Source organism: Trichosurus vulpecula, chromosome 3 (assembly GCF_011100635.1).
Source record: "Trichosurus vulpecula isolate mTriVul1 chromosome 3, mTriVul1.pri, whole genome shotgun sequence".
Taxonomy (NCBI): Eukaryota; Metazoa; Chordata; class Mammalia; order Diprotodontia; family Phalangeridae; genus Trichosurus; species Trichosurus vulpecula.
This window is the reverse complement of record NC_050575.1, coordinates 98,465,117-98,477,668: the sequence shown is the minus strand read 5'-3', so window position 1 is coordinate 98,477,668 and position 12,552 is coordinate 98,465,117. Positions and strand designations below refer to the sequence as shown.

The 12,552-nt window shown below is 38.2% G+C and overlaps 1 protein-coding gene and 1 pseudogene across 3 annotated transcripts in view; both read right to left on the bottom strand.

The window, feature by feature from the left end:
- RNF130 (ring finger protein 130) overlaps positions 1-12,552 on the bottom strand; it is a 124,593-nt gene that overhangs the window by 25,597 nt on the left and 86,444 nt on the right. For all 3 annotated transcript variants that reach the window (XM_036751450.1, XM_036751449.1, XM_036751448.1), the window contains exons 5-6: positions 6,757-6,839; positions 214-310 (exon numbers count right to left, since the gene is read on the bottom strand). In XM_036751450.1, coding sequence (XP_036607345.1) covers positions 214-310; positions 6,757-6,839 — 180 coding nt within the window. The remainder of the gene's footprint in view (positions 1-213; positions 311-6,756; positions 6,840-12,552) is intronic.
- LOC118843696 lies at positions 3,259-4,544 on the bottom strand (annotated as a pseudogene).

Sequence of the window (12,552 nt, the reverse complement as noted above, 5' to 3'; positions counted from 1 at the left end):
AGATCTTCAAAAACTTAGGGATATTAAATGAATTTATCAAGTAACTCTGGAGTTTCCTGGTATGCTATTTATCTTGTTTCCAAAAAATATCATAACTACTGTATTTAAATTGAGTTAATGCATGTGGAGAACTTTTAAAGTACTACACAAATATAAATTACTATGTTAAATATAGAAAAGACTCTGAATACAAGAATCCATTAAGAAACATACCATAATTCCCAAAGCCTTCAAAATGTTCAGTTTGCACATAGGACAAGTACAATGTTCACTAAGCCAGGGGTCCACACAGGACTTGTGAAAAACATGCCTGTTAAATAAAAAAGAATCTTATTACAGCAATCATATAGAATTAAACATTGATAACCAGAAATCAAATAATTAAATATACAGTTAACTTTTTTGTTCCTTTTTGGAGCAAGAGGCAAGTCTCAAGAATAGCAGCGTTAGGGGTTTACTAAAGAAAAATTCTGAAGAATATCTTTGGGTCAGGACAAAGTCCTATAGTTCCTCCTTGTAGAAAAGGGGCCCACAATCTCCACCACTACTAGAATCAACTGTTGACTAATGCTGATGAGGCAGGCCCACTAGCTAGCTGAAGCAGCAAGTCACCAGAGGTGAGGGATGGGAAGCAGCTAGCATGTGCCAGATTGTTCAAATCACTGCAACCACCACCTGCCTTCTCTCAGTCCTTGCTGGATATAGCCCAAGGCACCAAGGCCTAGGGGATAAAAGGGCCTGGCAAACTACTACTACTTACTGCTTCAAGCCCAGCCCCAGCAGCCATCATGAGGAGATCCATCTACCAGTACCAACTACTGACACTTTTGGAACAGAGAAGCCAGTCTAGATGAAGTGGCAAGGAATTTTGAGGGAGAGACAGGAGGTGCTACATGCCAGGCAGGTCAAATCACCTTGACTATCACTTCTCAGACACTGATGTAGACAGCCCAAGGCCCTGAGCCCAATAGCCCCTGCAATTGTAATGCCCAACAAACCAATGACCCTGTTTCCAGTTTAGCTCTTGAAGGCATTATCAAGGGGAACAAACCTTACAGAGAAAGGGTTCAACCTCCGTGCTCCCAATACCACCAACCACTGAACTGCCACGGATGGGCAGGTGAGCCCAAGAGCCCTAGGAGCAGTAGCGCCACAGACTACCAGCTCTGCTTCCAGTCTGGACCCCAAAGCCATAGTCAAAGGAAGTAACTCTTGTGAGGCTACAACCTGGTAACTTCCTCTGCAGGTGCTGCACCTCCCATTTTCTTAGTAGCCATAGCTACTGAAGAGCCAGAAAAGCAAGTTCTCATCACCAAAGTTCTTGCCACTGGCAAGTGATTCAACATCAGAAGCTGATAGCTTTATTAATGGACATAACATTAGGGAAGATAAATTATCATCTACTTTGCTGCTGCACCCTAATGACCATGGGGCCTCACCATTTGATCTGCAGTTAAAACATCCAATATGTGTTACCTTCTCTAATTGGAATGTGAGCTCCATGACAGGAGCGACCATCTTGCTTTTCTATCTGTATTCCCAGAGCTTAGCAAAAATACTCTGTACATACTAAGCGCTTGATGCTTTTCCATTTATAGTCTTAAGATAATTGAAAAGAAAATGTATTCTGAACTTAAACACCAAAAAGAACATTTCCATATGCAAAACAAAAGACAAAAAGAGAATCTGATATGAAATCATCAATCTCCACTTCATAAAGCTTGCTTTTAAAAATACATATAGGATAAATTCTTCACATTAATTTCAAAACTGTCCTGCTTGTCTGTGATTCCTCTTGAACTTCCTTTTATTGTCTTTTATGCATTGAAAAAATGTGATGATGGTTTTCTTCCTGGCATCGCCACTGCTAACCTTTCTTCCCTGGCCCTACCCTACCTTTAAAAAACAAGAGAAAAAAGAAGAAAAAGCCCTCATAACAAATAAACACGGTAAAACAAAATGAATCCCCACAGTACCATGACTAAAAATGTACATCTTTTTCTGCACCTTGTGTCCATCATCTCTTTGTCAGGAGGTAAGCAGTGCATGTCATCATAGATACTCTGCAGACACTGCCAATCACTGTATTGTTTTCCTATACTATGTTGTTCTTGTATAAATTGTTCTTCTGGTTTTGCTCGCTTCCTTGTGCATCTGTTCACATTACTCATGATTCCCTGAAATTGTCTTTTATCATTTCTTATGGCACAATAATATTCTATTACATTCACATACCACAATTTGTTTAGGCATTCCCTGTCTAAGAGGAATCTGAAACACTCCTTTAGACTCTAGTTCTTTGCAATATATTTTTTTCTTTTTACTGCTTTTAATCCCTTTCCTTCAAAATCAGGAAGTCTGTTTTACTTGTGACTATTCCTTCCCTAATATTATCCTTCCTCCCTTTCCTCCTTTCCCATCCCTTTTGTTTCCCCACTGAACTTGATGTAATTTTATGCCAAACTATTTATGAATGAGTGCTCAATCCTTTGTTGCCTGTTTCAGATAAAAGTGCTTACTCCCCTTATCCCTTCACTGTTTTGTACATTCCTCTTTCTCTCCCTCTCTCCAATTTTGAGAAATAACATGCTTTTCCTTCTTTTCACACCCCCAAATTCCTTTCTTTACTCTCTCTCTTCCCCAAACCCTCAGGACAGAATTTATCCAACCCTAAGACCTTAATTTTTGTTATTTGATTTTATCAATACCCTTTGAAAACATTCAGGTTCTGAAGAGACACTTAATTCTTTTTTTTTCCAGTTTCCAAGTAATTTTATTCAGAATTTTGTGGTTTCTTTCCTGAATCAATAAATACTATACAAAACAACGTAAAATGACTACTTTCTCTCTCCTGCTCCCTTTACCTGGGTGGGGGAGGGGGGAAGAGGAGACAAGCCAACCCAATGAGTTATTTCAGCCTCATAGTGGTGGGGGGCAGACCCCCCCCAAATTTTGTCCATGGACAGGGATGGGGGTAGAGTGGCCAGTCATGGCCTCTCAACTACCTTTTGGTGGGGCAGGCGGTATTTGGCTGCTGGGAATGGAGGACAGACTGGCTTGAAACAGTGAGGGGTTGGATTAGTGTTCTGGAGTAGGGGAAGAAGTTGGGGGAGGTAACGGCACCAAGGGCATAAATCTGCCCCAAAGAAAAGGGTGTCTAAGGTTCACAGTTCCTTTTGCCTCAAAAACTGACATTTATTCAAAGTCAAAAAAAAAAAAAAGGAAAAAATGACAAAGGTGTCCATCCCTTGTTCCCTGCTCCCAGCCAGCTCCCTATCCCCCCATCCCAGAGAGCAGGGCCCTGGGTTAAATCAGGTGGGGAAGCCTCTCAGATGAGGTCAGCCACATTGAGAGGCATCTCCTCAATGGAGGTATTATAGAAGGTCTCGATGTCTCGAAGAATCCTCTTGTCTTCCTGTCACCATGTTGATGGCCATGCCTTTACGGCCGAAGCACCCACCACGGCCAATTCTATGAATATAATTCTCCCGGTTGGTGGGAAGGTCATAATTAATAACCAAGGACACTTGCTGAACATCAATGCCTCTAGCCAATAGGTCAGTGGTAATAAGCACCCAACTGGAACCTGAGTGAAACTCCCTCATGATTACATCACGTTCTTTTTGGTCCATATCTCCGTGCATTGCAGAGACAGTAAAGTCATGGGCATGCATTTTCTCAGTGAGCCAATCCACCTTTCGGCAGGTATTGATGAAGATAGCCGCTTGGGTAACAGCGTTTCATACAGATCACACAAGGTATCTAGCTTCTACTCCTCTCGCTCCACATTATTTGTAAAACTGACGAACGCCTTCCAATGTCAACTCCTCCTTCTTGACTAGAATCCTGATGGGATCCCTCATAAACTTCTTGGTCACTTTTAGCACATATGAGGACATGGTGGCTGACAAGAGCACCACCTGAGTGTTGCCCCTGGGTTTCTGGAATATGTCATAGATCTGGTCCTTAAAACCACAACTCAACATTTCATCTGCTCCATCCAGAACAAACATCTTGATGTATTTAGGAGATAAGTATCGCTGGTTAAGCATGTCAAAGACACGGCCTGGGGTGCCAACAATGATGTGGGGAGCTTCCATCTGCAACTTCTGAACCTCAGCCCTAACATTTGTTCCTCCAATGCAGGCACGGCACGAGGCACCCATGTAGTCTCCCAGGGCCATCACCACCTCTTGGATCTGCTGAGCTAGCTCTCTAGTGGGTGACAAAACCAAGGCCTGTGTGGCCTTTAAGTCCAGCTCAATCTGTTGCGAAATGGAAATGGCAAAGGTAGCAGTCTTCCCGGTCCCAGACTCGGCTTGAGGAATCACATCATAACCCTTGATACAAGGAAAAATTGCACATTGCTGAATAGCAGATGGCTTCTCAAAACCACAGGCATATATACCATGAAGAAGAGATTCTGAGAGGTTCATATCATCAAAGCTATCCACAATCTCACTCCAGTGACTCTCGACGACACCATCAGGGTCCATTCCATCAGGGCCATTGTCTCTGGATCGGGAATCCTGACTTGCAGACATAATCCTGGGAACTAGGCTACCCAATGGTTCTTAAATTATTTTGCCTTCATTTGTTTTCCAGGTCTGTTGTTTTTGATATTAGATAGTAGAGTTGAGTAGATTTGATACTGGATAAAGGAGTAACGATTATTACATATATTTGTTACGAGGGTTTTGTTTTTCTTTATCAATGGCGGAGGGAAGTGGGATAAAGAGAAGGTGGATTTTTAATTTTAAAAAAGGAGTCCTAATAGGTTGGCATATAATCAGAAAGAAGTTGCTAATGGTGTGACTCAAAGATCTATCCTTGGCCCTGTACCATTCAACATTTTGGTTAATTACTCAGATGAAGCCATAAAGGCATACTTGTCAAATATTCAGATGACACAAAATTGGGAGGGGTAGCCAACAGAATGGATGACAGAATCAGGGTCCAAAAAGACTTCAACAACCCAGAATGCTAGGTTATAGCAAATAAAATGAAATTTAGGCAGGATAAATTTAAAGTTCTATACTTGGGTTAAAAAAAATTAGTGTTATAATTGTTAGGTGGGGGAAATATAGTTAATGAATAGTTCCTGTGAAATCGATCTTTTTAGTAGATCATAAACTCTACATGGCTCATTTATATGACATGGCAGCCAAAGAAGCTAATGACATACCAGGCTGCATCCAGAGAAGCAGAGTCAAGGGAGGTTAATTGTTTCATTATACTTTGTCCTGGTTAGGCTACATCTGGAGGGCTATGTTTGTTCTGGGAACCACATTTTAGGGCAACCTGAAGCTTCTCCAGCTAAGGGAAAGCTGAGATAGACTGGAAATGTTAAATGAGGATTGGTTAAAGGAACTGGGGACATTCGGCCTAGAAAAGAGATGACTTGGGAAGACTTGAACGGTTGTCATATAAAAGAGGGATTATACTTGTTCTTGACCCCAGAAGGAAGAACTATGAATAATGGGTGAAAATTAAAACTTTAGATTTCATGTAAGGAAAAGCATTCTAACAATTAAAACTATCTAAAAGTAAAATGGGCTGACTTAGGGGAGAAATCCTCCATTGCTGGAGGTCTTCAAGCAGAGGTTAGACGATGATTTGTTGGAAGTGATGTAGAAGGGATCTTGATCAGATGTGGGTTGGACTAGATGGCCTTTTAGGTTTTTTCTAACACTTAGCTACTATATATAACACTAAAAGTTTATCCTCGAGGCCCAGGTGGCATGATTCTAATACCTTTTCTATTTGGCATCCCTTCAAACACCTGAAGTTAGTTTTCATGTCCTTCTAAGTCTTTTCTTCTCCAGGATGTTTATCCTGGAGAAGTTCCTTCAACCTATTCTCTTACAGTATGGTTTATGTCATATTAATCCCTTTGAAAAAAGACTAACTTACACAGAACTTTAAGATTTACAAAACATCTTCTATCTTCTGAATCACAAACACTTTATTCTCTGATGTAAACTATAATATTCACCAACCTCCAAACCTATCCCATATTTTCCCACTTCTCCATCTTTTCATTTCTACTTGTGGACACATTATTCATCTTTCAAGACCTAGCTCCAAGCTACTTTCTCTAGGAAATCTCTGATCTCAGCTGAAAGTAATTTTTCAGTCATGAACTCCCAACATTTTGTATCCTTCTTAGGCACTTCTAATTTTATCATATTTATCTGTTTACGTATTTTGTCATGTAAACCTCCTTGAGGAAAACAGACTTGGTTTTACCTAAACTTTGAATTAAGTCCATGAACATTTTGAAGATCATAGATAGGATCACAGACTTGGAGCTGGAAGGTATCTCAGAACACATTTAGCTTCACTCCTCTCTTTTTACAGATGAGGAAGTAGAGGCCCAGAAAGTTAAGCGACTTGCTCAAGGCATTGTACTACACTGTCTTCCTTAAATGTCATAGTAGGCACTTAAAATTTTTTTGTACAAATGCACCAATTAGATCCTTAAAGGTGAGACAAAACATCCACTCTAAAAAGAACCTTTCAAAATGAAAACAGGAAATTGAATCTTGGCATTGCCACTAACTGGTTATGATCCTAGGCAAAACATTTCGCCTCTCTACGAACCATCTGTAAAAAGGGGTTGGGGGCAGGGGGCTGGACTAAATAAATGGTGTTAAAGATCCCTTTCAGCCTTAACATTTCATAGTCTACAATCTCAAAAGTATTTTTAATTGGAAAACAAAACTGACTTCCACAACAGGTCAAGCAAGGGCTTACTTGCAGGGCAGAATTCGGACGATATCGTTTTGCTTGTAGCTCTCTATGCATACAGCACAATGATCAAAGTCTGGGTCAGTTTCCTGAAACAAGCAGCACAAAAGCAAGAAATAAGGTGCTGAGATTACATTAGCAATGAAGGAGACACTGTTATGAGCAGACAGGATTCTCTAGTGGCTATAAAGTGTGCAAGCTGGTTATGAAATAAGATGCTATAAAAAAGATTAAAATCACAATCACCATTCCTTCACCATCATTTTTTTTCTAAATAATTTTTTCCGTTTATTGGCTCCACTTCCTTAAACAATCTCAACTCCTTTAACCCTTGTCTGGCTTCTGCTTCCATCATAGTAATGAAACTACTCTCTAGATCACTAATACCAAATTAACATCAAATCTACTGAATTTTTCTCCGTCTTCACCTTCAACAACGCCACTACAGAATCTGATACTATTAACCTTCCTACTAAACCCCGACTTTGGCTGCACTTTCTCGGGGCTTCTAACTTGCTGACTGTTTTTCCTTCTATTTACTTGGCCAGTATCTCCTCCCATTCCTGCCCTATAGATGTAGGTGTTTTCCAAAGTCTTGATCTAGGACTTCTTTTCACTCTCTCTCATTTCTATGGCATCAATGGTTACTTTTCTGTGAATAACTCCCATATCAATATCTCCAGTCCTGACCACATTCCCAAATTAAGATTTACAACTACTTAGTAGATGCATTCTCTTGGATTTCCTACCAGCATTTACTCTACTTATCTAAAACTAAACACTAGACCATTAACTGACTTTTCCACAAATTAATTTCTCTAATGGAAATGTCTATTTATATCATGGCACCATGATTCTCTTGGTCAACCAGGTTTGAAATAATCTTTGATCTTTCTTTCTCCTTTATGCCTCTTTTCAACCATTAAACCAAGCCTGTCAATGCTTTCCCTTTCCCATCTCTTGAATTCCTTCCTTCCTACTGATTCCTCCCAACAGCACTTTAAATCATCCTCACCTCATGCTTGGGATGGGACCAAGAAAAGAGGCAGAGAGGGCCTGACTCTCTCCCTCATAAAATACAGCCTGGCTGACTGGACACAAATCTGTCTGTTCTAATCTTCCATTCAGTATGGGTTCTTGTTCTGCCAAACATGATTGCCTCGGGGAGCAGTAAAAGATGGCACATATTTGTGGAGAGACAGACGGAGAGAAATACTGATGGTGGAAGATCACATCGTCTCAGAGTTGAAAGAGACACTCTCTACCCCCATTTCTATCTCTTGCTCTGGGCACAGCTATCAAATCAATAAAGCCAGTGATTCTGGAAAGGGTGTATCAATCAGCTACCTTATGGATCAACTCACCATCTCTGTGACTTCTCATTCCAAAATTCCCTTACTTGGCCTTCACACTCCCTTTTATGCGTTGTCTCTCCCTATTAGAATATAAACTCCTAGTATACTGTACACAGTAATAGAGATGTTGTGATGATAATCAATTGAGAAAGGACTAGCTACTCTGATCAATACAATGATCCATGACCATTCAATACATATGACCATACAATTCAAAGGACTCATGATGAAAAATGCTGTCCATCTCTCAAAAGAAAAGTGATGAACTCTGAGTGCAAATTGAAGCATATTTTTTAACTTGACTTTTCTTACACTATTTATTCACCCATTTATTTATCTGTCCATTGATTTATGTATTCATTGCAGTGCGACTAATGTGGAAATATGTTTTGCATGACTTCATATGTATAATGGGCAGTGTATTTTTTGCCTATTCAATGGGTGGTGGATGGGTGAAGGGAGGGAGAATTTGGATCTGAAAGTAAAAATTAAACTAAAGAAAAATAATATAAACTCCTTGAAGGCAGGAACTGTTCCATTTTTATATGTGTATTCCCAGCACCTGGCACAGTGCCTAGCATATAGTGCTTAATAAAAGCTTTTATTTTTTTTCACTTGCTAATGTCCCCCCTCGGACTTTTCTTTTTCAGGATAAACATCCCTAGATCTTTCAACAAATATTACATGCTAGCATTTGATATGTTCTCTGGTCCTCTCACCATCTTAGTTTCCCTTCTTCTGGATCTACTTCATTTTGTCAATATTTTTCCTAAAATGTAGCACCCAGAATTGAACTTCAGGTATGGTCTGAACAGGAGAGGTTACAGCTGACTGAATCACCTCAGACAATGACAGTAATCTGTACATAGCAGGTATTTAAGAAATTCTTGTTCAATTTGAATATGAGACAAAATGTTTTCCAGAGAGAGGCAGATACAAAGTATAATTATTTGACTAGTAATACTGAAAACTACAGGAACATAGATTCATAGATTTAGAGCTGAAGAGATCTCTTAAATCCTTTAACCTCAATCCTCTCACTTTATTAATTTTTTTTCGAATAACAAGGCATTTATTTATTTCTCCCTCCCACCTCCTATTGTTTTACTGGAAAAACAAAATAAAACCCTTGTAACAAATATGCATAGTTAGGTAAAACATTCCAGCCCTGGCCAACTCCAAAAACAAGTCTCATTCTACATCTTGAGTCTAATAAAGACCAACCCCCCCCCTCCAAAAAATAATAAAGCAAAAAGAGTATGCTGTCAAGAGGTGGGTAGCACAGATCCTCTCTGGAACTATAGTTGACCATAGCACTGATCAGAGTTAAGTTTTTCACAGTCTGACTTGACAAAGTTGTTGTTATGGAAATTATCCTCTTAGTTCACTGGGTTATACAAGTTTTTAAAAATTTAATTATATTTATTTTCTTTTCCTCCCACTTCCTTCCCCCTAAATAAGCCACACCCCCCTCCTATCTCATAGAAATATACAGTCAAATGAATCCAATCCACTCATTGGCCATGTCAAAACATGTATGGTCTTTGAATCCATCATCTCTCTCTCAGGAAGTGGGTACTGTATTTCAACTCTGTAATTGTTGTTTGTTATGGCATTGATCAGAATTCTAAAGTTTTTTTTAAAAATTATGTTACTGTCATTGTACAAATTGTTCTCTTGTTTCTGCTCACTTCACTCTGCATTTGTTCAAACAGATCTTCTCAGTTTCCTCTGAAATTGCCCATTATTAATTTCTTACAGAATAATAATATTCTCCATTACATTTATATGCTATAGTTTGTTTAACCATTTTCTAGTGGGTAGACACCCCCCTTGATTTCCAGTTTTTTGCTACATAAAAAGATCAGACACTAAATTTGTACACATGGGCCCTTTACCTGTTTCTTTTATATTCTGGGAGTATAGGCCTATGAGTAGTATAGTTGGGTCAAAGAGTTTAGTGACTTTTGGGGCATAGTTTCAGAATAAATGGAACAATTCACAACTCCATCAACAGTGCCTCAGTGTTCATGTTTTCCCACAGCCTCTCCAATGTTTATTGTTTTCTTTTTAAAATTTAAAGTTAATTTTTTTCTCAATTACGTGTAAAATTTTGAGTTTCAAATTTTCTCCCTCTCTCCACTGGCTTCCCTCTCCTTGAGAAGGCAAGCAATTTATACAGACTATATACATGTAGTCATGTAAAACATTTCCATATTAGCCATGCTGCAAAAGAAAACAAAGACCAAACCCCCATCCCCCCCAAGAATAATAAAGCAAAAAAAATATGCTTCAATTTGTATTCATATGCCATCAGTTCTTTCTCTGGAGGTGGACAACATTTTTCATCCTAACTCCTTCGGAACTGTTTTGGATCATTGAATTGCTGAGAATAGCTAAGTCATTCACAGCTGATCATCATACAATATTGCTATTACTGTGTACAATGTTCTCCTGGTTCTGCTCATTTCACCTTCCATCAGTTCATATAAGTTTTCCAGGTTTTTCTGAAAGCATCCTGCTCATCATTTCTTATAGCACAATAGTATTCCATCACAATCATATACCACAACTTGTTCATCCATTCCGCTATAATGTTTATATAATGTGAGTTGAACCTCAGATTTGCTTCAATTTGCATAATTTCTTTAAAGACAAAGAAACTCAGGTCCAGGCAGGTTAAGTGGCTTGCCCAAGGTCACAAAGAGGCAGAATTTACATTCAAATCCTCTGACTCAAGAGCCAGTGTGTATTCCAGTATACTGTGCCACCTTCTTGTGGAGCCCTATTGAGGCAGTCCTTGAGGATCAATTGTCCAATTCATAGTTTACAGGAACATGGAAACTGAGGTCCAGAGGAGTAAAGGGACTCACCCAAAGCCACAGAGACAGAAAGTGCCAGAGCCATGATTGGAAGTAATAAAATGTTATCAATTGGAATTAGAGGGGAATACAGTATGAATTAATCTGAATTATAGAATATGAGTTGCAAGAAATGAAGTTTTTTTTTAACTTTCAAATTCATATAGTAAAGTGAAAGCAATCAGAAATTCTTGGGGGAGAACATACTTTAATGAATGGATGAGGATGAACTGTCTACACGTAATGGGCACCTTTGGAGTATCTGGAAATAATTTTCCCTACTAAGATAGGAGATACCTATTTCAAGTTTGAGTATAGTGTCCCTTTAGAAGATATTTCTTTCAAATTGAGGCAAGGTTGCGACTTCAAATCAACCCAGTCTGAATCATTCAATTTAATAAAGGATTTTATTAAATGTTTTTTATTTGTCACTGGGTACTGGGGATACAAAGATTCCAAATAAAAAAATGCTATATTCTTATTAGCTTTCACTCATAGAAGCTACAACAAGTTATTATGACAAGTTTTGTTTATTAAGTCATGTTTTTGTTTCGATTAAACTTAAGTAAAATTATAAAATGAAGAAAATTTGGAATACATACAAATACAAAATTTAGAATAAAAATGGCACATTTGTTTATAAATTTCAATGTTCCAAGATCTTTTACACACACACACACACACACACACACACACACTCACTCACTCACTCTGTAACAAGGTAAATCTGCAATTTACTTAAGAATTTTGGTATAAATTAACATTAAGAACAATTTCTAGTAGAGGAAAAGGAAGTATAAGGTATAACATATCATAGTACTAACAGTATAGGATAAGTATTTCTATATTTCAAAATATTTCTTTTTCATATGTAGTATGCCTGTACTTCAAATATGTTAAGCCAAATTAAAGAGGAGTACAAGTGGCTTTTTTTAGGTGGAAAAATTAAAATAGTCAAATAAACAGTTCATTAAAATAGAAATTAATGGCATATTTTAAACTTCAGGTTAACAAGTTAAAATATTCTCTAAGATTCAAGACCTCTTCTTTCAGGAATGTTTCCACTGTATCTTTTTGTACTGAATTCCCTCAGCATAATTATATGATATACACTAAATGTTTATTTATATGCTACCTTAAAATGGACCTCTAGTTTTCTCATGCACGATGACTATAAAATAATGAGCACTTTTTTCACCATATTAAGTGCATAGCGGATAGCACTGGGTTTGGAGTCAAGACTACCTGGGTTCAAATCCCATCTCTTATGCTTACTGGTGTGTAGCCATGGGCAAGTCATTTAACTTTGCTGAGCCTCAGCTGCTTCATCTATACAATCTAGAGAGTGGTATAATATATGATTTATTTCTTCCTTCACAAGATGGTTGCAAGGGTAAACGATTATGCATGTAAAACATTTTATAAATAAAGCACGATATAGTATTAGATGTTATTATGATCATCTATCTAGAGAATAAGTTTCTCAAGAACATGATGCCTACCAGATGATGGATATATATATATATATATATATGTATATTTAGGCTAAAAGATCACTGAACTGCAGTTTCTAACTGAAATTCCAG